General features: G+C 39.2%; 1 protein-coding gene across 2 annotated transcripts in view; it reads left to right on the forward strand.

Annotated features, from left to right (window-relative positions):
* LOC126405788 (trafficking regulator of GLUT4 1) overlaps positions 1-25,373 on the forward strand; it is a 29,105-nt gene extending 3,732 nt beyond the window's left edge. The window contains exons 2-6 of one of the 2 annotated variants that reach the window (XM_050069717.1): positions 519-620; positions 15,099-15,384; positions 16,158-16,447; positions 19,588-19,720; positions 20,980-25,373. In XM_050069717.1, the coding sequence (XP_049925674.1) occupies positions 15,153-15,384; positions 16,158-16,447; positions 19,588-19,720; positions 20,980-20,993 (669 nt within the window). In that variant the 5' untranslated portion in view covers positions 519-620; positions 15,099-15,152 and the 3' untranslated portion in view covers positions 20,994-25,373. Of the gene's footprint in view, positions 1-349; positions 621-15,098; positions 15,385-16,157; positions 16,448-19,587; positions 19,721-20,979 lie in introns of those variants that run through there. The other variant, XM_050069718.1, reaches the window with a different exon arrangement.
* The last annotated feature ends 655 nt before the right edge of the window (positions 25,374-26,028 follow it).

The following is a 26,028-nucleotide window of genomic DNA, read 5'->3' on the forward strand; positions in this document are numbered from 1 at the left end:
ACAACAACAACAACAAAGAAAAGAATATGTGTACAAATATATAAATATCATGAATATATACAAAAATATTAGTATTTGTTTTATGTGAGAATTTCATGTATAGGCCTAACATGTATATTTTTCATCTCTTTTCATTTTGCCTTTGTAAATCACTCCTGCCTGTGACAAGCACTACATTATATTATTTAACTTCTTTGTGTGTTATTGAATATTTACCTTATGAAATATATGAATCTGCAGATTTGTGTGTTTAAACTCCACACACACACACGCACACACACACACACACACACACACACGCACACACACACACACTTCTTAAAGCACCCCTCCCTTTCCTTTTACCTCTTGCAGTGGAACAGACAGAAAGCTGCTGCAGCGACGTCCCACCATTCTGCATCACCAGAAATCAACACAACAATAATCAATAAAAGCAGGGACTGACTAAAGAGCTGTTCCACCATTTTTTAACCTAACAGAGTGAATCTTTTGTCTGATTCCTTTATTTTTTTTTTCAGTGTCGTTGTTTCGTCTCACACCACTGGATCTGTGCCTCCTGTACCTCCTGCAGCAGAGACACAATGACCAGCAGCCTGCAGCTTCCTGTAGACTAGGACCAGGTAAGAGCTCACTGAGAAAACCTTTTGTGTTATTTCACATGTTGGGTGTGTAAAACATGCTGCTGCTGTTACTGGAGCTCAGGGGTGTGTCAGCTGTCTTCAGCTCTGGCTACAGCACACTTCCATCTGGAGCTTTCCCTTTTTCCTTTCCACTGATGATGGTGCATTTGTACATGATGTCAGACATGCATCAGTGTGTTTAATTATGTATTAAATATGGCTGGAGTCATGTTGCTTTCAAGGCACCTTTTAAGGCTCTGCTGCTTCACAGAAGAATGGGTTGTATGTTTTTCTACACAGGCAGGACTGATTAATATTCTTATATTTGCAGCTTAAACTGTTGGCGTCATTTCCTAGAAAGATGCTATAAGAAGCTGATGGTTTATCAGATATGTGCTCCTTCTGTTAACATTCATGGCACGTCCTCCCTCTGTGTGGAAGTATTGGAGTATATAATGGTTCCTTTTCGTTGTCAGATGTCTTGTTTTGTCTGAAATGCAAAATATTCAGTGTACAGAGATATTAAAGAGAGAAAGGCAGCAAATGGTCACACTGGACAAGCTTTAACCGGCAGATAAATGTTACTTTTCCTCCATAAATTAATTAAACCACAATCAAAACTGTGAAGAGTTAATTTTGTAGATGAATTGTTTCAACACCCCTGCTGCCTGTTTGAAGACAGAAATGAGGTGTTTAGATTTAAAATTATGGATACAGATGTTTGTCTGACCGGCTTATAAAACGCCTCAGAAGAATAAATCGTTTGAATTTCGGTGAGGAGATCAAATAAGTTAGCGACTGTAACTGGATTAACTCACAGTTACAGTAACATGGCTGCCTCCCAAGTCTTCTCTGTAGTCAAAGTATGTGTGTGTGTGTGTGTGTGTGTGTGTGTGTGTGTGTGTGTGTGTGTGTGTGTGTGTGTGTGATGAGGGTGATGAAGATGAGGTGACACAAACTCAGTGTGTCAGTCTGAGAGTTAGCGGGATGAAGATCTGCACTGTGGGTACAAAACACAGACAAGGAATTAACTCAAAACTTAAAACTTTTGATCAAAACAAGCTAATCTTTTAAAACAGTGGTAGAATGTAACAAAGTACATTTACTCAAATATGGTACTTAAGCACAATTTTAAGGCACTTATATTGTACTTAAGTATTTTCTTTTTATGCTTCTTTCCACTTCTACTCTTCTACATTTGCAAGATCTTATAGTTTTATTAATTTAAAATTGATATTTTTTACACACAAAATGCTAAGAGTTTGTAAAATATGGTGTTTGTTCCCCAACAGCTTATACAAGTACAGCTGAAATGATTAGTTGATTAATCAATAAGTTGAGTGACGGAAAATGAATTGGAAAACAACCTTAACATAGATAACATAGATGGGTTTTCCTTTTTTAAGGGCATATAAAACAAATTGCACCATTTTTAAATTAGGAACATTCTGTTCTTATCATTCCTCTTTGAACACAGGAATATTTTTAAGGTAGCAGTCTGAATCACTCCACCCCATGGGCCCCAGAGCAACCGCACTGCCTGCACTGCATATATTTTCACCCCTGGTTTCACATAAATACACATAAATACAAAAATCTAACCAAACAACAAAACTATACTAGAACCGCTATCACATCACACATTACAAATAGTAGATATAATGGCACAAATTACAACAAGGAATGCTGAGGTTACTTAGAGAGCCTATACTCTGATTTAATAGATTGAACAGGCTGAGGAACAAAAGAGTTCCTCAACTTGTCCAATCTTGCCTATGGGACTCTAAATCTTCTGTGTGAGGTAGAGAAAATAATCAGCAGATAAATCCATGATTAAAAAATAATGAGTTGTTTTCAGATCAAAATGAGCTCCACCTCAACCAACTGCATACTGTAGAAACAACATGGCGGACTCAATGGAAGCGGACCTGCTTCCATTGAGTCCGCCATGTTGTTTCTACAGTAGCCAAGAATGGACAAACTTAACACTGGCTCAGTTTTAGTTCTCCAACATGCTTGGCACACTAGGAGAAGCAGGATTTTACAGTTGCAGTTGGTTGAGGTGGAGCTCATTTTGAAGAATCATTGTTTTAGGGAGCCTGAGAACAAAAACCAGTTGGATAGATAGACATAAACAGCTCATTCTGAGGTAACACAAACACGATTCTTAGTTTCAGGTGATTATAAACTAATGAAAACACAGTTATAAATATTAGATTCCATTTCTGTCAAAAGATGCCCCACTGATCCTTTAATACATAATCTAATAATATGATAAATAATAGTGTGTTAGTCACAAGGGACATTTTGCTACTTTTAATACTTTAAATACATTTTCCTGATTAAACTTATATACATTTACTTAAGTAACATTTTCAGTGCAGGACTCTACTGGTAACAGAGTATCATTCAGGAGCTGAATATTTCCTCCACCACTGGGTTTCAGTCTTTTCCTCTTCCTTCTCTCACTAGCATAAGAAACCTAAACATTAAAAATAAGGCAGGACCCATAAACCGGCTGACACACATTAAGGCTGCTGCGGTGATGTTCTGGTTGAGGTGTTCTGAAAATGCTGATTAAGCTGTTTGGAGTTTAGTTTAAGGTTCCAACATTTTTAATTGAGCTCCAGATGCTGCTGCTGCTGTAAATAACTCATCTCCACTTTGTCGCAGTGTGGACACCAGTGGACTAGGAGGCTCTTACTGGACTCACTAATTCGACTTAAAATACAACATTTTAACGTAGAACTTATAATTACATTCATTCTGCACAGCCGATCTGCAGTCATGTGTGCACGCATCTGCTTTAAAGGGCATTCTTTTTTACTTTTATTGCAGTACTTGTGTTTGACTTTGTTTTTTGCACTATTCCCATACAGTGTGGATTCTTTGTGTGCTGTTGCTGTGACGTGAATAAATTAGGTTTCTCTCTAAATGTGTGAAGAGAGCCACAGATGAAGTTGCTGTTAATTCCCAGTGTGACTGAAGTAATCAGTATCCCGCACCAGCATGCTAAATTAGAGACTATGGAGTTAATGCACATATCTGCTGCTGTGTGCTGAAATCCGTAATGAAATATGTCAAAGTTAAAGAGGTCAAACTCGACATTAATGAAGGGATGTTTTGCACGTCTGCCATGGAGCTTAGAAAATTGATCTCTGTGCTTTAACAGGTGGTCTGAGCAGGCTGAAAATCAGCCTCTGCAATATGTATCCATAATTTTGTGTATGTGAGCTTTATTTCAATTCCAGTGTACTGTAGAGGTACCAAACTGCCCCGCCGCTCTGCGGTCAGTTGCCTGCTTTGTTTAGTTTCCAGGTTAAAATTAACTTATTACAAGAATCACATTGTCTCTCTTTTTAAAGACTTAATAACTTAAAACAGAATGACACTCATTCAATAAGTTTTTATTTGTCATATGCACAACAGTTACAGGGAAGCAGTTGTTGGCAGTGAGGTTCTTGTTCTCAGGCTCCCTAAAACAATGATTCTTCAAAGTTTATGAAAAGAAAAACACATGAACAAATGAGAATCCAAACATATATAAAATATGATAAAAAATTGAAAATAAAAAATGGAAAATGAAAAATAAATGTAAAATACAACAAAAAGCAAATGTAAATATAGCTAATACTGTGGTATTGTAGTCTTGAAACAACTTGATTTAACAGCAGAATCCTTTACTTTTAGGACTCAATTACGGACAAAAACGACTCCATGGGCTCTAGTTTCCTGGCGCAGCGCAGGGTGGCGCAGGGTGGCGAACCCCGCACAGAGCTAGTTTCGAGCAGCGCAACCCGAGACGCGCTCAGTTTGGTAGTTTGGCAGACCGAGGTGCGCTGAGATGGGTGTGGCGGCGCAGCAGGGGGAGGTGTCGACAGATCCAGCTTGGCGCAGTGACAGTTTCGTGCCAAAAGGCTTCGCCGAAGGTGCGCTAAAAGCTCGCTAACTGAAACCAGGTTTACTGTCAGCACAGGCGGAGCGCAGCCGGTGTAAGCAGAAGTTTGGCTGACCGGCGGACAGTGCGCACACGTCACCAAAACCTCACAGGCAGGTTTCCAGAATATCAGGCACATTAACGATGCAATAAATACCCAAAAAACCACTATTCAATGCAACTATCTGCAATCAGCACATAAATGTATCTCTATATCGACTGTCCCGTCACATCTGATGTCAGATCAAAGGGGATTGGCACCGTTTGGCACGTTTGGCACGCGTAATGGAAACCCAACCTGATTTGATTAACACAGCTGCAAACTAATGAGTTCACATCCCTCTCAGCCAACCACAAACAGCCACAGCATCAGATAGGGAGTATATATTCAGCATCTGTCATCTTAGAAAAGTCAAAAGAAAAGAAACAGAGTGAGACTGCGAGAGAGAAAGAGAGAGCGCGCGCGCACGAGAGAAACGCAACATTGATTTACAATTGTGGTGACCTCCTCCCAGGCTACCTTTGCATCATCAGCCCGTGGAGGTCTGCTCGCAGTTCCGTATATTCGGACACTGCGAGCTTGGACCTCCCGGACCAAAACATCAGTTTCCTCCTGGGAGAAGTTTGGCCGTCTGACGCTGCTGCTCTCTTCTGCCATGGCGAATTGAGTAAACTCTCATTACGCCTTCGCGCGGCGCATTTAAGGGCGAGGAGAGGGGCTCATTTGATTGGTGTGATGTGTGTAAAACCCACTCCACGCCTTCTCTCCTCCCTCTTTCCGACTTGCGCAGGTAGGAGGGACGGAGGTGGGAAAGAGGAGTAGCTGCGCCAGGCGCACGGTGTGCCAAACTTGCAAAATCCGCCTGGCCACACCCAGTTGGCAAAGCGCAGGTGCGCTGCGCCTCCACCTCGCCCGGTCTGCGAAACTAGAGCCCCATGTCATGAAATTGATCATCGTAATAATTTAAATAAGACAACTAACAGATAGAGTTGTGTGATAAAATGGACGATTGAATAAGATAAAATAAAGGCAAACACAGTCTCACAGAAATATGTAAAACGGACATAAACTTGTAACAATGCATTACTTCGTGGTGGGCACAAAAATGTGTAGAAAATAACATGCTGGCTACATGAAAACTGTTGAAACATGAAACTGTTGCATTTTGGTAAGCTTTAGGGGAAGAAAAACACAGTTAGGTTTTGAGAATTAAAATTAAGTTAAGGAAAATTTTATGGTTTTGGTTAAAATAACGTAAATAGATAAATACATAAATAAATATGTATGGGACATAAGTTACATAACCTACCCTCTTTGTGTAGCGAAGTCTCTATAATCATGAACATTGACTTTTGTTTTCACACACGACACTAACAGCCATCTCCTGGTGGAAAGTCCGTGTTTGTTTGACCCACCCACCCTACGCGTACTTTTTTAGGTCTTTATACTTAATTCATGTTTTCACCACAACAAAATATCTTCACTGACTTTGCACTGTATTTGTTTTTGTGTTGCCAGCACATGATTTAAACACATCATGCTCACCATGACGTAACGCAAAAACTTTGTATCCATTTCATGTATTTCTATAAGAGCATGAAAACAGAGTCTTTTTAGCAGTTATCATAGTGGAGTAATTGATGTATTAATACATTTATGAAAAAATAAACCATAACTGTTTAATTAAGCCTGCATTTAAATTATTGAATAAGAATATGATTAGTAAGAAGACAACATACATGCAGTTTTGTGCCAGTAAATAATTATATTTCATTATTCTGTCTTTAAATACATTTATAAAAATGTTGTGTTTTTTTTTCAATATATTTTTTATGGTTAATCTCTATTTTATGGTTCCAAATATTCCTGTATACTACTGTTGCATATAGAGCATTTATTGGATTTTTCTCAGTAATATTTCCTGCTAGACATAGTCCCATAATATCCTCATATTATCCCAAGAAGCTTCCTGGAAAACAATTATGAGATATATGAATAAGCTCACATACCAGAAAATGAAAGAGTTTATGAAAGACTGTCTAAGTTCATAATTAGTTAGAGACAGTCTGTATGCCAAATGTTATTTATTCCAAAAACTGACCAAATAAGATCATAAATATGGTTAACTTCCAGAATATATCTGGCCATTTACTCAAGTTTTAAGTTATTTAGCACTGTACAAAAGCAGCACTTTGCACCAAAGTGTTCAAAAACGACAGACATATTTGTGTACACATACATGAAATAGTGATTTATTTTTTTCCACAAGGGTACAAAACTCTACAATCTTAACTGACACTGCAGGTTTCTCTCCAGGCTTTTCAGACTGACAGCCCTGAATGTGGACGACACTGACTGGCCATTATCCAGTATTTAATAACAGGTCTGTATCACGTCGATACATCAGCTAACTGATGGTCTAAACCATCAGCATGAAACAAACATTATCAGAGTGTGGAGTCATTACGCTGCTGCTGCAGAGCTAAAAACAACACACTCTGATGGTTTTAATGGGCATCTCTTCCTGCTAATTTTCCCCCCTGACTCCTAAGAGATGCAGTCGACGCTAATCCTGCCACTTACTGAGAAAGAATGAAAGCAACAGCAGGTTAATTGATGTGAGAGTTGGCTGTTGGCTGACCCCGAGCCCCTTTAATGACCCCTCATTAAAGACCTTTCACCTTTTCTTCAGAACTGAAGGTCAAGAAGAAGAAAAAAAGGGAAAATTAGAGACTGTCCCCAAACTTTAACTCTGCTGAAACTTTAAATATCTACAGCAGAGGAAATATTCAGATCCTTTACTTAAGTAAAAGTACTATTACCACATTGTGAAAATACTTACTCTACAGTTTAAAATCCTGCATTCAAAACCTTACTTAAAGATATACAGCCTGGTCACATTCCCAGGGCATCCAAAAATGCTGCTTGGGCAGTGACCCCCAGCGTTTGATACAGATGCTCAATGCACCCTTAGGCATCTGTATGAGACAAATTTGGCTTTTTGACCAACTCTGATGAAACAGTCAGAGCAACAGATGTAGTAAAAAGAGCAAGGAAGTTTGCATCGGTGGACAGGTCCAGCAAGCACAGGACTTTGACCCAGAAGACTGATGTTAGTGTCAATGTTGACTTATTTTGCTACATCAGTCTGAGTCACATAGTTTGTTACTTCGTTGTTAAGCATGTGAGTCAACTCCTTGATGAAGGTCAGCCACAATCTTTTCCTTACCATAACCAAATAGTTTGGTTGGTTAAATCTGACTGCTAACTCCTTGTTAGTCACGAGTCGACTGACATTACTAATGTGATCACGATCTTTTCCCAACCCAAAACACATAGTTTTGTTGGCTAAACATAACCACCAACCCCTTCTTAGTCACCTGAGTTGACTCACGTGACTAATGACAACCATGATGTTTGGCCGACCCTGACCAAGTAGTTGTGTTGCCTAAACCTAACTGCTGACCCCCTGCTTCAAGATTTATGGAAAAAGACTGCCCCCACTTTTTGACGAAGCATCAAAATATAATGAATACGGATGAGATCACGTTGAGATATAATATGAAACATTTCTGTTACAAAAGTCTTAAAACGACTGGACCTATGTTATATTGTTGAGTTGTTTACTGACATTATTCCAAATTTTTGCAACAATGTTTAAAGAAATCTATAATTTTATTCAAGAAACTGCAAAGTTTTGATGAGATACAATGAACCATGGACAAAGTCAAAATAAAACCCAACAAAAAAAACCCCACAGTGGTAAGACCTGTTCCCTTGGAGTTGGACAACAGCGGCGAAAGTGAAAGTGAAAGGTTGCCTGACCTTAAGTCAGGACATTGGGTGGTGCATGACTAAATACGATGTCAGGTTGCTGCACCTGACAAAGAACTTCTTCTCACAAAATAAGTGATCTACCACTGTCTCCATCAAGTCGTCGCACCTCAACTACAATGCAAAATACATTTAACATTACATTAATGTTATCATGTTGCAGCTACCATAGTTAGCCTAACCCAGCTGTGACATCCACAAGTCACCTTATATCATGAACAACATCATTCCCACCTATAGAAGCCGAGTCATAGGCAAACACTTTCTGCATCAAGAAGCATTGCTAAAATAAACAAACGGTCTGATTCACCATCAGTGGAAAAACGCTACTTAAACCTGTCCTGTTCCTCTGTGCATGTTTGGTTAGATATCTGGTGGTGCCAGTGAGGTTTGTGTGCCCATCCTCTTCTCAGTGTACATAATAGCCTTTTATCCTTGACGTGGAGATACGATCAAGATCTTGCTGGGTCTGTGGTAGAGTTTTGGAAACAAAGAGCTCCCTACTTAGCGACAACATCGGCTAATAAGGATGGGCTGGTAGATAATGTTAGCTTTGCCTCAGATCATAAACCAAACCACTCTTGTTAATGGCTCCTCTTGCAACATGTGTCTCATCTATTGGCAGGCTATTCTAATGCACTGTTCATATGTAGACCTACGAAAAATAATGCTCCATATTTGTATAAAACCCACCTGATCATGGGCCAGTAATTTGTGTATAACCCAAATTATCAGGAAGGCTGCATGAGGAGGGAGGATGTGTTGGTGGATGTGTCAAACAACACAGGACTTTCCTCTGGGAAATTAGTGTTCGGAACCGATTGAAACCAAGGGAACTTTGAGTTATTTTAAAGTATGTTGTAACCATGTTTCTTTTCCTAATCCTAACCTACATAACCTTATTTGCCTAAACTACCTAAAACCTAAACTACGTAACTTGCCTAAAAGTAATCCATGTAACTTTACTATGCCTACGTATCTTTACTTGTCCAACCTTCAGGGTTTGTACAGTCATGAAAAACCTGGAAAATTCATGGAATTTTGTAAATAGCAATTTCCAGGCCTGGAAAAGTTTTTGAAAATTAAATACACCCACAAAGTTTTTGAAAATTTAGGGAAATTTGTTTCACAAATACCCATATAATACAGTAAACGTGGTTCAGTTAGGATCAACTGAGAACAATCTATGCTGGTTAAACAAATCAGTCATGTCACTTGATGTTATGTTGTTCTCTGCAGAGGTAACGTCAAACTCTGACCTGAGTTACACTTTGTTCTTTGACGAAATGTCATTTCACGCAATGCCAGGAAATTCTGATTTAATAACATCTGGTGTTATTGGGACAAAGATAGGGCATAGCTTGAGAAAGACCAAGACCCAGGATGGGCAAAATGTGGGCTGTGTGTAGTAAAACGTTCTACGACTTATTTTTGGGAGAGGCAGGGCTAGCTAGCCATGCTAAAGGAGTTAATTGTAAGCGCTATATCAACTCGCATCACTGGCTTTTGACCCCGACAACCATCATGACACACCTGCTGCCAGTTGCAGTGCTGCTCTCTCATCCACCACCAGACAAAAGACTATTTCAGGTACTGTTTCCAGAAACGAAGCCCTAACTGCATTAGGGATGGGTACTGGAACCCACTAAAACTGTCTACAGGGCAAAGATTGTAGTATTGATAAAGTTGCCAGAACTTTTATCGATACTTTTTTAACACACTTGACATTGCCTATGGAGACAACAATCAGCACCTGTCACTCTAAGTAAGTGCAATAATATCTTAGCCTGGTTCCAGACCATAGACCCCGCCCACTCAACTGAGTAGGCTTGCATTACTGGTCTGGCATACTTCAATGAATTTGCGATTTATTTCGTCCAAATGATGGACGGACCAGTGAACGCCGGGGGTCTAGCGATTAGCCAATCAGCGCCATGCTGATGTCAAGCTGTACGCCGGTGGGTAACTGGTGAGGATAGCAACAATGGCGACCGCTACAGATCCTACAGACCACATTAACGATGCTATCGAGGTATTTCGCCACTACTCGCGTTAATGGAGGACCAAATTAAGGAAGCTGCTAAACTGGATTTAACGGCGATGCAGCTGGGCGTGCACGACGACGGAGACATTTTAAACGGGCAATGCTCGCTTGTTTTCGGCACCCCCGAGGCATGGATACTAATGACGTCAGATTCTGGGTGAGTCGTTGATCTCTACTGATTGGTTAGGGAAAAAATCAAATTCCCTCCCCCTTGTAAATCGCCTTCAGTGGAAGCCATGTCAGACTGAAGGTTCTGGGAGCTTCAGTCTGACACTTAGGCTAATAATATCTTATTGAGTCAAAGCCAATACTTAATCAGTAACATCACACCTGTTCAACAAGCATTAACATGTAGCAAGCAATATTTTAATCTGCTCTGTCTGTAGTCTCTTATCAACTGTTTTACACAAGCACATTGCGTGTGCTTGGCTAATAGCACATTGTTACAAACAAGCTAAAACAAAGGCTGTATGAAGTCGAAATTTTTTACTTAGTTTGCCACATATCTTAAAATTTTCCAGCGTTACCTGCTGGCTGTCTGCATTTAGTAATGTGATGTCAGGGATGTGATTTATTTAATTGGCATTTTGTTTCCAGTGAAATATTATTAGGTTTATTTAGTGACTTTGCTGTTGTAAACATTTCTGCTGTTGCTCTAGAAACAACATTTAGTTATATTTAAACTAGTCAGTTCTAATGCAGTTCTGAATTCATTTTTTTTTAAATAATATCTTTTTAATAAAGCTATTGCACAGTAATGAAAAAGAACCAATAACTATTGATAAAGAACAGAATTGATAAGGAGTATCAATAAGAGTAGGAGTCCTGTGTCGAGTGTATGGTCATGAAAATTTGTCTTAAAGTCATGGAAATTTATTGGTAACCCGAACCCTAAAAACACCCAACCATGTTTCTTTTCCTAAACCTAACCTATGTAACTTTACCTGCCTAAACATGACCTATGTAATGTTACATTAAATATGTAATGTCATCAGTGTGGCACTTATTCATTAAATAAGATATGGACCGCTGTATGAGGATATGTTGCTGTTGGGTGCTACTGTGAAAAGTGACTTCCTGTACTTCGGTGCATCGCTCCACTCAAATTATCTCATACACTGGCTGTAGAAACCATACTGTCTGAGGACAAATTGGTCATTAAAGGACAAAATATGTTTGTTTCCCAAGCCTACCTCAACAACTCATACTGGCAAACAAGCTAACAACAGAGACGAACCATCCCAGTGACATCACCAACAAGCTTTTTGAAAGATAGCTGTGCCCTGCTGGCGGAAAAGTGAAATAGCTTTCTAGCAAATCAAGGTGAATATCAAGTTTGATTTCAGTGCCATATCTTGCCTAAGGTATAAATTGAACAAACCACAGTCTTTTTGTTCAGTGTTTCAACTCTGCTTTAAGTCACTGTCAAACATGGAGGACGTTCCCTAGTTTCTGTAGAGGTCCTTTGAAGAGCAGGATCTTTTTGAAATGACTCTGCAGCTCAGAGCCCCTTAGACTGCTGTAACAGAAGACACAGATGAATATTAAGTGTACTTCTGTAACAAAAGACTGCATTTGTCAGCTGTTACAGAGCGAAGCAGCAGAGCCGCAGCGTTTGGTCCTCAGGGGGGGCAGTACGAGTCATCGATCCAGTCCTGGCAGGTCTTTATAGTATTCAGTGTGTTGCTGCTGCGGCACAGATTTTTCCCAAATCTGCTCTTTAAGAAACTGTGTGTCTTGCAGGCTGTCGCTCACAACAATGAATCTCTGCCTGACTGATCTGTTCATAACATCCACACTGTTGACCGAGGAACATCTTATCAAACAGCATATTGCAGAAATATTTATTTATGTAACAAAGATACAAGATCCATGGGATAAGATGTAAAAAGAGCTGCACTGTGGAGGCTGCTGCGGGAAACCTAAAAGTCTTTTCAGTGCTGCATTCAAAATATAAAAAAGCAGTTATATTGTTATATATAGAGAAATAAAACAAGAGTGTTTAATTAAGTCTGCATTTCAATAATTGCATAAGAAAATGATTAGTAAAAAGACGTGCAGATACGTGCCTATAAATAATGCCATTTCATGCGTCTGTCTTTAAATTAAACTATAAAATTGTTTTGCAGTTATTTTATTATGGTTAATCATTACTTTACAGGTTCCAGAGTTTCCTGCATATTGCTCTTGCATATCAGTCATTTAGAGAAATAAATAATAAAATAAATAATTCCTGCTATAAGCACGATTTTGTTAAGGTCCAGAGGTTCAAAGCAGCAGCTTCACAGTGTTTGTGTTATTCAACCAACTGTTCAAAATCTAAAATTATTCAAAAATAAATTAAAAATATTAAAACTGTTAAAAGGAAAAGCAAATACTGTGTTCAAGTTTGTGATGCTGGAACCAGGACAGGAAAAATTACTTCAACCATCCTCACAGTGTCCTAATCTGTCACGTGACTTATTCAGTAATGGATTAATTGTTTCAGCTGTACTTGTGTAAACTTTTGGGGACTTAATTTTTAACAAAACATATTTTTTTTAATATTTTTGTGTAAAGTAACTAAAGCTGTCAGATAAATATAGTGCAGTTCAAAGTACAATACTTCCTCATAGAAGTGGAAAGTGGCATGAAAAGTAAAGAACAAGTACCTCAAATTTGTACTTGACTAAATGTACTTAGTTACATTGGACCACTGTGTATCATTGCAGTACTCTCCAATTGTGATTGTTCATACAACAGTTTCACTGTTACAGGACTGTTAATATCTGCTGCTGAATAATTATTATATGGTTTAATGGTGTCTCTGGTTCAAAGAGGCGTTCAGTGATATATTTGTTCATTGGTGACCGCCCAGTCGGACTTAAAACAAACACCAACTGAGCTCACATCCACCTACACAAGAGAGCGGGAGCCAGAAACCTCAGAATCTGTTGAGTCACCAAAATAAATCAACAACCTTATGAGCCCACACAGATAAGTCTGCATTATACATATTATATAAATATAATACGGATGAATCTGTATTATATTTAGATCTTGTGCTTAAGGCAACAAAAACTTTCTTCGTCTTTTTGGAAAACATGTTCTCAGTTGTGGAGCTTTCAATCTTTTCACAGGACAGGATGTAGGTATGTCATGTAGTGTACTGAAGTGCAATAGCATCACTGTAATGTAAAACCAAACTAACAAGATCAAATGTATACAATGTGACAAAAAACATGGACCTTGGTTTGGACTTTCTTGTGTGAAAAGTCTCTTCAACACTGGTTGATGTTTCTGGGAAGACAGTGGTTTTGTCATCTTGTGCTGTTTGAAGTCACTGTTGACTTTCTAAGTATTTAAATGAGACCAACATCTTTTACGAACCTTAAGAGATGTTTTGTGTTGCCGAAACAGAACCATGAAAATGTTAAACTTGTGCTTTTTAGTTACAGTGGTGATAAGTACTGAGTTTTCTCACGTACAATATGAAGATACTTGTACTTTGCAATCTGGCTTAAGTTACTAGTTTCACCTGTTAATTAGTTGATGAAAAACACTGTATTCTTGAAACCCCCCTTCATGAAAAGCTTCATCATACAAGATGATTATGAACTACTTGCATTAAGGTATTTGTGTTCAGTGCATTTTGCTGTATTTGTCTTTTACAAAGCTTTACAATTCACCACATTTCTGGTTGACAATATTATGAACACTGATCATGTGTGTTGAAGTACTTGCTACGGCTGACTGAAGCACAGTTGGTCCAAAATTCATAGCTGTAAAGTTTCTTTTAAAAACAAATGGATCATATTTTATATGCTGGCCATCTTGTCCTGCTTCTACCTGCTGTGGCTCATCAACATCGCAATGCTCACCTTCTCCATGATGGTCCAAATTTTCTACTTGCCTTTGTTTAGAAATAAAAATCCATTAAAACGAATTAGGCAACACTTTGACTTGAATAGTTTCTTATAAATTATGGTTTTATTCCACTAATTTCTACTAAGTTTTTAAAGAAATGTAATGCTGCCAACATGAGGAGGAAAACTTTTTAAAATGATCTGTAGTTTATTATCATAATTTTTAAGAGACTGGTTGTTTGAAAGGTGGGTGTTTGATAGGCAGCACGGTAGTGCAGTTGTTAGCATCGTCACCTCAAAGCAAGAGAGTTTCTGATTTGAAACCCAGGGTGGGGGAGAGTTTGCATGTTCTCTGAGTCTGCGTGGGTTTTCTCTGGGTACTCCGGCTTCCTCCCACAGTCCAAAGACATGCAGGTTAATTGGTGACTCTAAACTGGCCATAGGTGTGAATGTGAGTGTGAATGGTTGTCTGTCTCTATGTGTCAGCCCTGCAATAGTCTGGCGACCTGTCCAGGGTGTACCCTGCCTCTCGTTGAATGACAGCTGGGATCCTCCAGCCCCCCTTCCCCCCAGTAATAGAAATACTGACTAAAACTTTTGTGAAACCCAATCAAAATGTCTAAATTTATGTTAAAGCCACAACAATCGATTGTTGGCCAGTAGAGGGCAGCAGCAACTCCAAAACAAGCTGCCAGACGCACAGCGCTGCCACACAATCATAGTCAGTCAGTAATTGAAAAATCTATTCACTTCAAATCAATTTAAAAAAGCACCACAGTGGTGTAACTTCTGTCTCCGTTTCTTTGATCCTTTTCAGAGTACGCCCTGCCTTTAGCTTTTGTTCAATACTTACCTCCGTTTTCACCGTCTCATGGCCACGAGTCCCAGCGTCGCCCAGCCGTCCAACAGCACCATGGCGGAGTCCCAGCAGCCTGAACAGCCAATCAGCATGCAGCAAGAAGGAGAGGCCAACCACGCTGCCGTTACCTGTCAACCAACCAGCGCAGAGCAACAAGCCCCGCCCACGACGTCACACCCTGCTGATGCCAAACAAACGGAGGAAATGGAACACCTGACAGTAATCAGTGACAACACGGAGACCAGTAAGTCCACCTGTCCTGTACCCTGACATTTCTCCTTCTTCTTCTTCTTCTTCTTCTTCTTCTTCTCCTTCTTCTTCTTCTTCTTCAAAACAGTAGGCTACAGTAGAAAACAATCAGTGGTGGAAAGTAACAAGGTACTTATTGTTAAGTATTGTACTTTGCAGTTTTGAGGTACTTGATGTTTACTTGAATATTTTGATTGTACACTTGTTTATACCTTTGCTCCACAACATCTCAGAGAAGAGTGTTGCAATTTGTATTCTACTCTACTACATGTATTAGGTAGCTTTAGTTACTTTTAAGCTTCAGATGAGTAATGTACTATATAATCAACAAATTAAATACCTATTTACACAATATATAATGCATTGTTTGTAAACTACGGTTATAAAGTGATTAAAGTCTGCTTTACTTTGTTGATACAACATAAAATATTGCATATGTGGAGCACTTTAACTTAAGAATACAAACAACATATCATAAAGATTTCTACAAACCAGTAAGGAAGCTTCTACTTATTGCACGTACCCAATATACAATACACAACCTGTTTCATGTATAAAAGTAACACCTGAACCAATTTACAGATGCCAACAAAAACCAGTATTTTCTTTTTCTGTCTCTCAATACTGTCTGACTTCCTGACTATGGCTCTCAGTTCGGAACCCACTGGTTCCTTCTAGCGACGTGAATCTTTAGAAGGACAAATACATAGGTATATTTGTTTTGTTTTTGACTTACCCACTCCTTCCTGCTAACAACTTCACTTCCAGGTAATGGCATCGGTCCTGTGATGGTGGACACGTCTCCCACAGTGTCCTCTGTGTCGCCCAAGCTTCATGCTAAGCCTGGTGGCCATGCTAACGGCCGGCCTGGTTTGGGCAGTCGGTCTGGCTCGTTGGCGGCGGGCTCCCCCAGGCCGTCGCTCACCCGCCAGCCCAGCGCCATCACAGAGGCCACTGTGGATGGGTCCAAGCCGAGAGATTACCTGCTCCTGGCCATCCTGTCCTGCTTCTGCCCACTGTGGCCCATCAACATTGTAGCCCTAACCTTCTCCGTGATGGTATGACTTTAGACTTTCTTTTGTTTAGACATCCTAACAAAGACTAATTAGACAACGAAACAACAAAATTCTCCAGTGAATAGCCTGTTTTCTAAAAAGAATGGTTTTATTCTACCAGTTTGAAGCAGCAATTCATTTTTGAAAGAACTGTGATGCTACCTGAATTGTGTTTTTATTAGAAGAATGAGGTTTTTGATGAATTTATCCTTCTCATTTTTTAACAGACAGGTTGTTGAAAAGAGAAAAATAATAACTTATACTACTAATGCCAAAACTGCTGTGGATAAAAATACAGACACAAACTTGTGAGGGATCCAATCAAAATGTCTCAGTTTAGGTTAAAGCCAATTGAGTTTTGGTCATTAGAGGTCCAAAAACAAGCTGCCAGACACTGTCCTGCCTCTTTATCTTTTTATAAAGTTGTTTTCAGTCTGGCAGTGTGGCTACTTTCTCACTAGATTTAGTGCCTTTTCAGATCCTCTTAGCAACTTTTTTTCTAAAAAGCAGCTAGCAACAAATTTTACAACTTCATGAGACCATTGGGTAAAAGAAAAAAATACATTTAAATATATTAGATTATGATTCATTCCCATGCATGCTCAGAATAATCACAGTCCCTGGCTCTTCTGCAAATGCAAAGTCTCTCCTGCTGTACACAGGCAGGCAGTCTCTCCCTTGCTACAACAGACACAACCACAAGGCTTTATGATTATGAGATGACATCATTTGGTGACCTTACGTGACTTTTGGAGCAATGCCAGCTACTTTAATGGGAAAAGAGTTGGCAACACTGATGGCTTGGAGAGATATGAATTTGCCCAACTATGTGCTTGGCTCTAGGCAGTTGCCAGGCAACCAGCAGAGGAAATGGCGAATGGTCATTTTTACACTTTGATTTTTGTTTGGATCAAACAAACAATATAAACATGTTAATTAGTGAGCTTAGAGGTGCTGGTAACCATTTGACAGAGCACACACATAAGACTGGTATTAATCAACTCTTCGTCAGATCAATCAGTGACGTTTCACAGCACAATGGATTCCTTTGGAAATAAATTCACTTTGATCTTTTGTGTTGAATTCCTTTGAGTGACATCAGTGTTGCCAACTTGGCGACTTTCTCGCTCAATTTAGTGATTTTTAATACTCTGTTAGAGACTTTATTTCTAAAAAGGAGACTAGTGACTGGTGAGTTTCTGTGGTTACGCTGACAATCTCACTCTCTGGATTGGAAGTGCCACAACTTTCATGCCATTCAAGGATTTTTCTACTGAATCTAATTCAGGGAAGTAAGGCTGCCATTAATGGCAATGATATCACCAGTATGCAAATAAACTTATGACATCATACGGCTACTTTTAAGCCCAGTTCAGACAAAGATTGGCAACGAGATTAAACTGTTTTCGAAGGTCGCCATCTGAGCTCGACTCAAGCCGGCTGATGGTGTCACCTGTAACTCAGCTGGTCAGATCACTGGCGACTGGTTTTAGAACGTAAAGCTTGTCACCTGTTTCTACAGCCAACTTGCTTGTAATGAAGTGCGCTGGTCAAGTTAAAATGAACACAGAGAGCATGTTCGCTTGCTGCAGCAGGTACTCTGTCCCTGCTAAGCCCTGTTTACGTCCTCACAGTGTACTGGTGACGGACAGTGGGTCGCTGCTGCTGCTCGCTGTATGTGCTTATTCTCCCACATACACATTCTCATTGACTGATTAATTGCCGCTGGATATTTATATTATTGTGGTGTATTTATTATGAATACAGTTCATCTGATGCTTGTTTTGTTTCTGTTTTTCACTGTTTCATCTCTGCTACAAATGCAACTGTAGCCAGTATCTCACTGTCACTGTCCTCACTCATATTTTAAGAAGCTACAAATTATATTCAGCCACAAAATAAGCCTGAAAAGCTGGAAATCAGAAGGAAGGTAAAAAGAGTTGTTGCATAGAGATACACCGTCTCATCTAGTTGCATTTGTGTGACCTGGCAGGTTTTTAGAACGTTGCAGAACAGCACATTGCAAGTAGTTGCATGTTTCAACTTGTCTCTACTTTCATTGAAAGAGAGTTGACAAAACTGGACGACACACAAATTTGTGCCACTGACTTACAGCAAACACTTGACAGTTCTGATCTTTGAGGGAACAGGAGTCCAGAGCAAAGGAAGCTATCGTGGCTTATAAGCTGTGTTACGACCATCAGTTTTCACATTCCTCCATGAGTCAATAAAACAAGGGCTAACTAGTTTTCTTCATTGACTGTATATAAAAATGGACACCGTGTTTCCACTTACCCCCACTGTAGAGAAGTGAAGCTAAAATATCCCGTATATGGTCGCTGCCATCTTGCTCTGGTGACATATTTCGGGGCTAGAGTCTATGCAGTAGCGATCTCTGCGGTATCAAGTTTCCCGCCCATTCACCCTTCCAACCAATCTCAAGCAGTGCCACTGAATCCAAACCCACCGACTGGCTCACACAGTTGTCAATCATGTTGTAAAATCCCTATTTTATTGCATTAAATACCTAATTAAAACCAAACTTCTCAGAAAAATGAACACTTGAACAAACAGCAGCGTAAAAACAACTACCTTAAATGACGGAAACCATCTTTGGGAAAAATTTATTTGATGTGTACGTTAAGTTTTAGTTTGGCCAATGTCCCATCCACTAACATGGAGGGTGGGCTTTATGACCTATACTGCCGCCAGCCCCCAGGAGGCGATAGAGATGTTCTGGCTTCAGTTTTTGGGAGCTGTCATGTCATCTATCTTTACATACTGTACATATACATTTACATATACAGTGTTTTGCTTAGCTCTGAAAGCTGTTGTGACTGACTAGCTCTAGCATGTTCCCAGCTGGCTGGTGGGTAAGCCTTTAGTTAGCAACCAAATTACAAATGCTGATTACTATTTATAGTAACATGATTTTTTAAAATGATCACAATGGAGGTTTATTTCAAGATGATGGATAAATAAAAAAAATGTGATAACCAACAAACTTACTGTTACAACACACTTATGGTTTTCTGAGGAAACTGTTTACTGTGGTAGGCTTATTCTGCAAATACAAACGTTGCTTTACAAGTTCATTGAGATTTAGTTTATATCAGATCTTTTCCACTGTTTTTACTGTTCAGTCCCGAAACAGTCTACAGCAGGGCAACGTGGATGGAGCTCGCCGTTTGGGCCGTAATGCCATGGTTCTGTCTGTCGTCTCCATCTTGGGAGGGATAGCCATCATCACCGCAGCCATCATCCTCAACTGGGGATGTAAGTAACATTTGGATTTTAATACCTTAGGACAGATTTTCCTTTGCACCTCTCCCTCAAGACTTACATTCCATATCAGCTTGTTACAGCTCTTCATTGAGGTTTACACAGTAAAATATTTAAACCAAGGACAAATATTATGGATTTCTTTTGAAACACTTTTGACATTTTGCCCCCAGATTCGGTCTGACAGATTGAGCAGGGCTGTAATGATCTGCCAGTGCACTGAAGTGGCTCCAGGGACTTCAGACTCCTTTTTAAAGTGGATCTGTCACAGTTAGCTATCTCTTATTTAGTCATTCACGTGGTCTGAGAGAACAAAGGCTGTTTACTGAATATAAATATTTCTACTTTAATAGAAGCAGCTAAAATGTCCTCAGCTCTAAATTAGGCTGAGTAAGGAGGGGATTTACAGTTTTATTCAGAATACTTCAGAACTCACATATGATTTGACAAAGGAGACAGAATGCTGACTGATCCACATCAGATGTGCAGAAAAAGTACACAATAATATACGTAAGTGTTTTAACTAGGGTTTAGCTGAGTAATCAGATGAAATGAGTATCCAGTACAGATTATGTACTTTTTACGAGTAGGACTATGATGGAAACTAATCTGAAGCTTAATTCTGAGATTGCTCTGTAAATAGTTTTCTATTATAGTAATATCATATTTTAGAGTAGCAACTTCTGGATAGCGCCCCATCAGCCCTTTTCACTTCAGGCCACACACACTTCCAATTCAAACTCCGACCATTCCCAGTGCAGATATTAGCACTGATAATGTAGTTGGCTGAACAAATACAGACACAGATAAAGGTGTACTCCCTCATTCCCAATTTTTGCAAAAGACAATGAGATGCCGTAGAAAGCCTACAAAATCTAGAATGTGGACCTTTGAGGTTAAATTAATTTGTCACACATTCCGTTTCTAAGGTCAAGAATGAACGCCCATGCTCAAATGTAAGATTAGGCAAAAATCTGGGATCACAGTGCTCTGAACCACATTAGAAAATGGCATTTAAATCTGGAAAACCAGCATGCTGTGTGTCAGATTTTCTTGGTTACATAAAGCAATTTTTCTGTTTCTTTTCCCTTTGTTTTAATATGGTGAATTTCAGCATGGTTCACGGTGACTGCAGCTCAAATTGCATTGTCTCTGCAAGGGCCTTAAGTTACATTCCACCACTGCACCTCTAAGGCCCTCCAAGACGTAGAAGCCCACATTTCTATTATACTTTGTTTTCTCTCTGTCTCCAGTGATATTAAAATGATTAAAATCCTCCAGGATGGCGACACTGACTTCACGACCAACATGACACCGTTTTTTCTCAACTCCCTGAAGCACTATCGTTCTCAAGCGCCTGCACCGGATGAAAAACAAAAATCTATTCCTGTTCTTTGCTGTTGTTTCTTGCTGCACGACGAGCATGGTCTGCCTGACGCTCTACCTCCGACACAACCAACACTCCCCGACACGACGCCCTGTTTGGATATTGATTAGGAGAAAAGGATGGATCACACAACACTCATTTCATTCTGTGGTAACAGCTTATCTCCTCATCAGACCACTTTCTCCCATCGATGAACAAGTGTTGTCGTGGAAATGCACATCGGTCTGTATGGAAATGGGATTATTCTGACCTCTGAATGAGTCTACATGCAACAAGTTTAGTGATGGTGCAAACTTTTCACTTTTTGATGCCAAATAATTAGAAATGTGGTGTTTAGCTGAACTGAAACTGGGACAAGTTGCTGCTGATAGTTCAGCAGGAACCTAAAGATGAACTGTCAGAGTCTTTGTACTGCAAGAGTGACTTGAGTTTCATCACCCAACTGTTCCTGTTGGTGTTTATGGTGCACATACATAAAGATGGACACACTCATGATGCTGCTGCTGCTGCTGCTGCTGCTGCATGGTGATCAGAGAGCTCAAGTTCTGACATCACTTTCTGTTTGTTCCACTAGATTGTATAACTTAATACTCATTCACGGTTCTTTCCTTTTTCTGTTAACTTTCCATATTCTCAGACAAGTCAGCTCCAATACAGCAGCTGATATTAGAAAGTGATTTGTAATTAAGTCAAACAATGATTACTCGAGCACAGAGAAAACTACAGCTCCCATGAAAATGTTTTTACTTACGTCATTGTAACTTGGTTTAAACCATATTCAAGAAACTCATCAGCTGCTCTTCCAAAATTCAGTTTGCTAGCTGTAACCATCTCTTCAGCCTTGACATTTAGCCAGCAAGCACCCAGGGCTTATGGAAAATGTTTATTAAAGGTCACTAAAAAAAAAAAAAAAAAAAATTAAATTAACCCCAACATTAGATTGCTTTTCAAAAAAAAATACTGTCCTCATCAACATTTGGAGCACTCCAAACAACATGCTGTTGAGATTGACCCTGTTCCAAGGTTGGATCTTTAGTTATTATAAGTGTTACAAATGTCAATGGGATTTTAAATGGGGTTTCACTTCAGCGCGCTGTAACTCCTCAGTCATGGGACATAATACAGAACTATTACAATGATATTACACTGTTGAGTTAAAGATATGACAGCTAAATCACAAAATTTCCAATTCTAGTTCAGCTAGGAAGTCTTCACTCCTCTCCTGACTATCTTAAAATGAGATAAAAATGATTGGAATGATTTACCATCTTTAACTATAATTTGCGTTTGAGCTGAGCTGTGGTTGTTGAGATGTCTGAGTGCAGTTCATGGCCTGTAACTGAGTCTGTCTGGTTTAAACATATTAAATTATTCCCTCTGACCACAGTAGTAGGATATGAAGTGATGGGCAAAGATCTGAGTTCCTCTTCCACCACTGGCTGTGGAAAATCCAGCGTCTTTTCATGTTATAATTTTTAAAGTATACTTCTGTCATTTTTACAGTATGAACACAGCACATAATCAAAACCTGCGTAGCAGCAGCACTGGGAACACAGTTTCATCGGTAATATCAATACTTAAATCATCAATCTGCCCATCATTAATATGAAGGTCTGTGATTAAGCAGCACAATTTATAGGTTTTTTTATGGCATTTGATCATTTAACAAGCCTAACATCTGTGTTTTTTCTTGTTGAAGTAACCTTATGGGCCATAAACATGTCCTGGGACATATTAAATTATAAAAATAACTCACTGGAACAAATAGTTTTTAGTGGCTGGGCGTCTGGCTGATGAACAGCTTGATTTTTACACAGTAAACCATAACCATAGAGCTCATCTCGTCCTTGTGAAGTCAGCGTTTTCTCAGCTTTCAGAGCCTCAGTGTGAGGCTGTGCCAAACACCAGGGTGTGAGCCAACCTGCACAAAAACAGCTTTCTCTTTTTGTTTAAATGTGTGTGCTACTAGGGCTTTGTGGACAGATTGTTTCGGGGGAAACTTTAAGGAAATAAGCTGTTGTTATGGAAGTAAATCATCTCTTATAACCTGTGCATGTTTACAGTATTTATTACAGAATGATTTTACATAAAACGGTAGCCTCATTTAGCAGGAGAGCTAATTGAGTAGCACTTTGTAAATAAATAATATGATAAATTATAGTATGTGTGCCTGTTAAAGCCATCCCCCTTTTTCTCTTTTTCATGGAGATGTAACTGACCAACAAATAACTTGCGGCCAAAAATACACATGGGTGTTTTTATAGAGGACATCGCTGCTGTGAAAATAAAGCTCCACTCAAAGGGACAAAGCAGTGGCATGTTTGAACTTTGCACCAATCAGACGGTGTCTGGAGGTGAGGTCAGGTGAGGTCAGGCTCAGAGGTGGGGATGGAAGTACCACTCTCACCTTCACTCCGCCTCAACCCACTCCTTTACTGTATGTAGCATGCCTGTTTACTAATCACATTATGCAAAACAATGGTCCCAGCTCGATGTCAGTATGAATGCTAGCTTCCCTGAGTTTTGCTATGGTTGTATACTTGTACACGGTTTTGTATGGACTTTGCTTGCGCTACCTCTCAGAGTTGCCTACAGTGTTTTATCAACTGCGCCTCACATTGTTCCACTTTGATGATTTTAACTGACTGTTCAATATCTTGTGCTATTGTTTGTATTTTCCTCTGTTGTGTTTCTATCAGAGATTTTTCACAAACTAACATTCTAATTATGATATTAATGTTCAGGGTTTTAATTGTTCTTCCCACAAATCTTTACAGTTATCTCGAATTCAACCGGTACAAGTTCTGTAAATAGTAAACTTCTATAATATACTTACAATATATATATTTACACGCAAAGATCAGTTCCAAGGAAGATTTTTGGTTTTCAGCAGAGACAAATGTATCGTCATAAATCGGTTCATATGATATCTTACGAAAATATACACACAACGGTTTGTGTGATATCTTACGAATTAGTGCCCCAGGGATGACAATAGGTACAGTACTTAACCTTAAGTTATGTACTTAACGTGAAGTAATGTGGGTTAGGTTTAGGAAAAAACATGGTGAGGATGTACCTTAAAATAACTCTAAGATCAGTTGATTTCACACAGTTTCGAACACCCGCCTCCTGGGGTAAAGTCCTGGAAAGTCCTGCGTATTGTGACCCATCCACCAACCCAACGTGCCTCCTTACATGGACTAATTCCTTCTTTCTCCCCTCAGCGCAAAGGTCACGTGATCACAACCTTCCCAGTTCCATGGGTTATGCACGAATTACTGGGTTATGATTACGGAAGATACGAATTGTGGTGCATTACTTTTTGTAGGTATACTTATGAACAGTGCATTAGAACAGCCTGCAGAGAATTATCTTTGATAATAAGTATATAATAATAATGATAATAATAATAATAATAAACAACTTTTAGTGCAGAGTTGGGCTGCTACCTTTCATATGAAACTCAAACTAGCGTTTGAATGTGGGAGATCATTAAATATTAAATCTGTAACGACATTTTCATAACAGTTCCCCACCAACCCACGCTCAATGAACACTCCCCAAAAAACACAAAGTAAAACATGTCCTGGAGAGGAAAAAAAGACTTAACCTGTGCATACAAATAAAGAAGTTACCACTTGGATTTTATGCAGTTATGTTTTAATTTTGGACAGAAATATGTGCATATACATGGGATTTTGCCCACTGAATGAATGTGTAACGAATGTTATCTTTACACCTTTTATACATGTTAAAATGTTTGATTTTCTGTTAAAAGCTCATAATTTACTATTGATGTGAGAGTGTAACTTGATCAATTGTGTTCACTAAACGTAAGGATTTATTTTTTTTAATTTCCAAGGCACCTTTGAGCCTCCATAAAAAATGGATCAAAATAAAGAGATGGAGCTATATGAGCGGTAAAAAAACCCCGATGCATTTGATAAATATACTTAAGTCCAGTGAAGTCCCAAGATAAGCCCAGTATCATTTCAAAGTGTATAGCAGACCAGTAAATATAGCGTAGTAGAGAAAATAGTGGACACTGTAAGCATGAGTAGACTGTCAGCCAAATTCATTATGTCCTTCTCTTGATATTGATTGCTATCTCCTGACACGAACTCTTTTTGTGCCTGTGCATGCCTTAAATTGACTGCTTTATGAAGCATACAGAATGAGAATGGGTGTACACAAATACATTTATCAACGACATTGTTGATCTTGATTACTGATGTTGAGTATTTGATCATGTTTGAAGGGAATAAATCCCAGTTAAATATGACCTCCGCCCAGTCTGCAGGCTCATGAATCGATCTGTGGGTAAACAGGCCTACTGTATGTTTTCTAGATGTGACACATGTACAACGTTGGAAGTACTCCAGGGGAGATTAAATTCACCTGTTGGTACAGTTACAGGCTTCACTTACGCTGATCCAGGATTCCCCTGATATATATTACAGTCCTGGATACAAATTTCAAGGAAACTGATAATTGCTTTCACTCACAGGGTTGTAAAATTTACTATGGGAGAATGCTGAAAATAAGACTCACCTCTGACCAGTGGTGAAGTGAAAATACTAATACCACATTACAAGAATACTCCACTGCAATTAAAATTTCTGCATTCAAAACACAAACTGTCCTGTGAGAACCATGTATCTCTAAAGAGTCAATTTTTCAGTGTCAGAAAAACAGCCCTGTTTTCAGCTTTGTGACGATGCATTTTCCAGCTGATCCAAGAGGGCTTTGAAAGAGTTTATTTATCTTAAGAAGTAGGCGAATTTTCCCAACACATAAAGGAACACCTCATCCTTCAGTTTATCACAAACATTCATCATCAACACATCTGGAGATAAATGGTTTTCATAAGACAGGAAGGGGATGAAAAACTGTAACCTCACTAAAGCTGTCA

Source organism: Epinephelus moara, chromosome 18, assembly GCF_006386435.1.
Source record: "Epinephelus moara isolate mb chromosome 18, YSFRI_EMoa_1.0, whole genome shotgun sequence".
NCBI lineage: Eukaryota > Metazoa > Chordata > Actinopteri > Perciformes > Serranidae > Epinephelus > Epinephelus moara.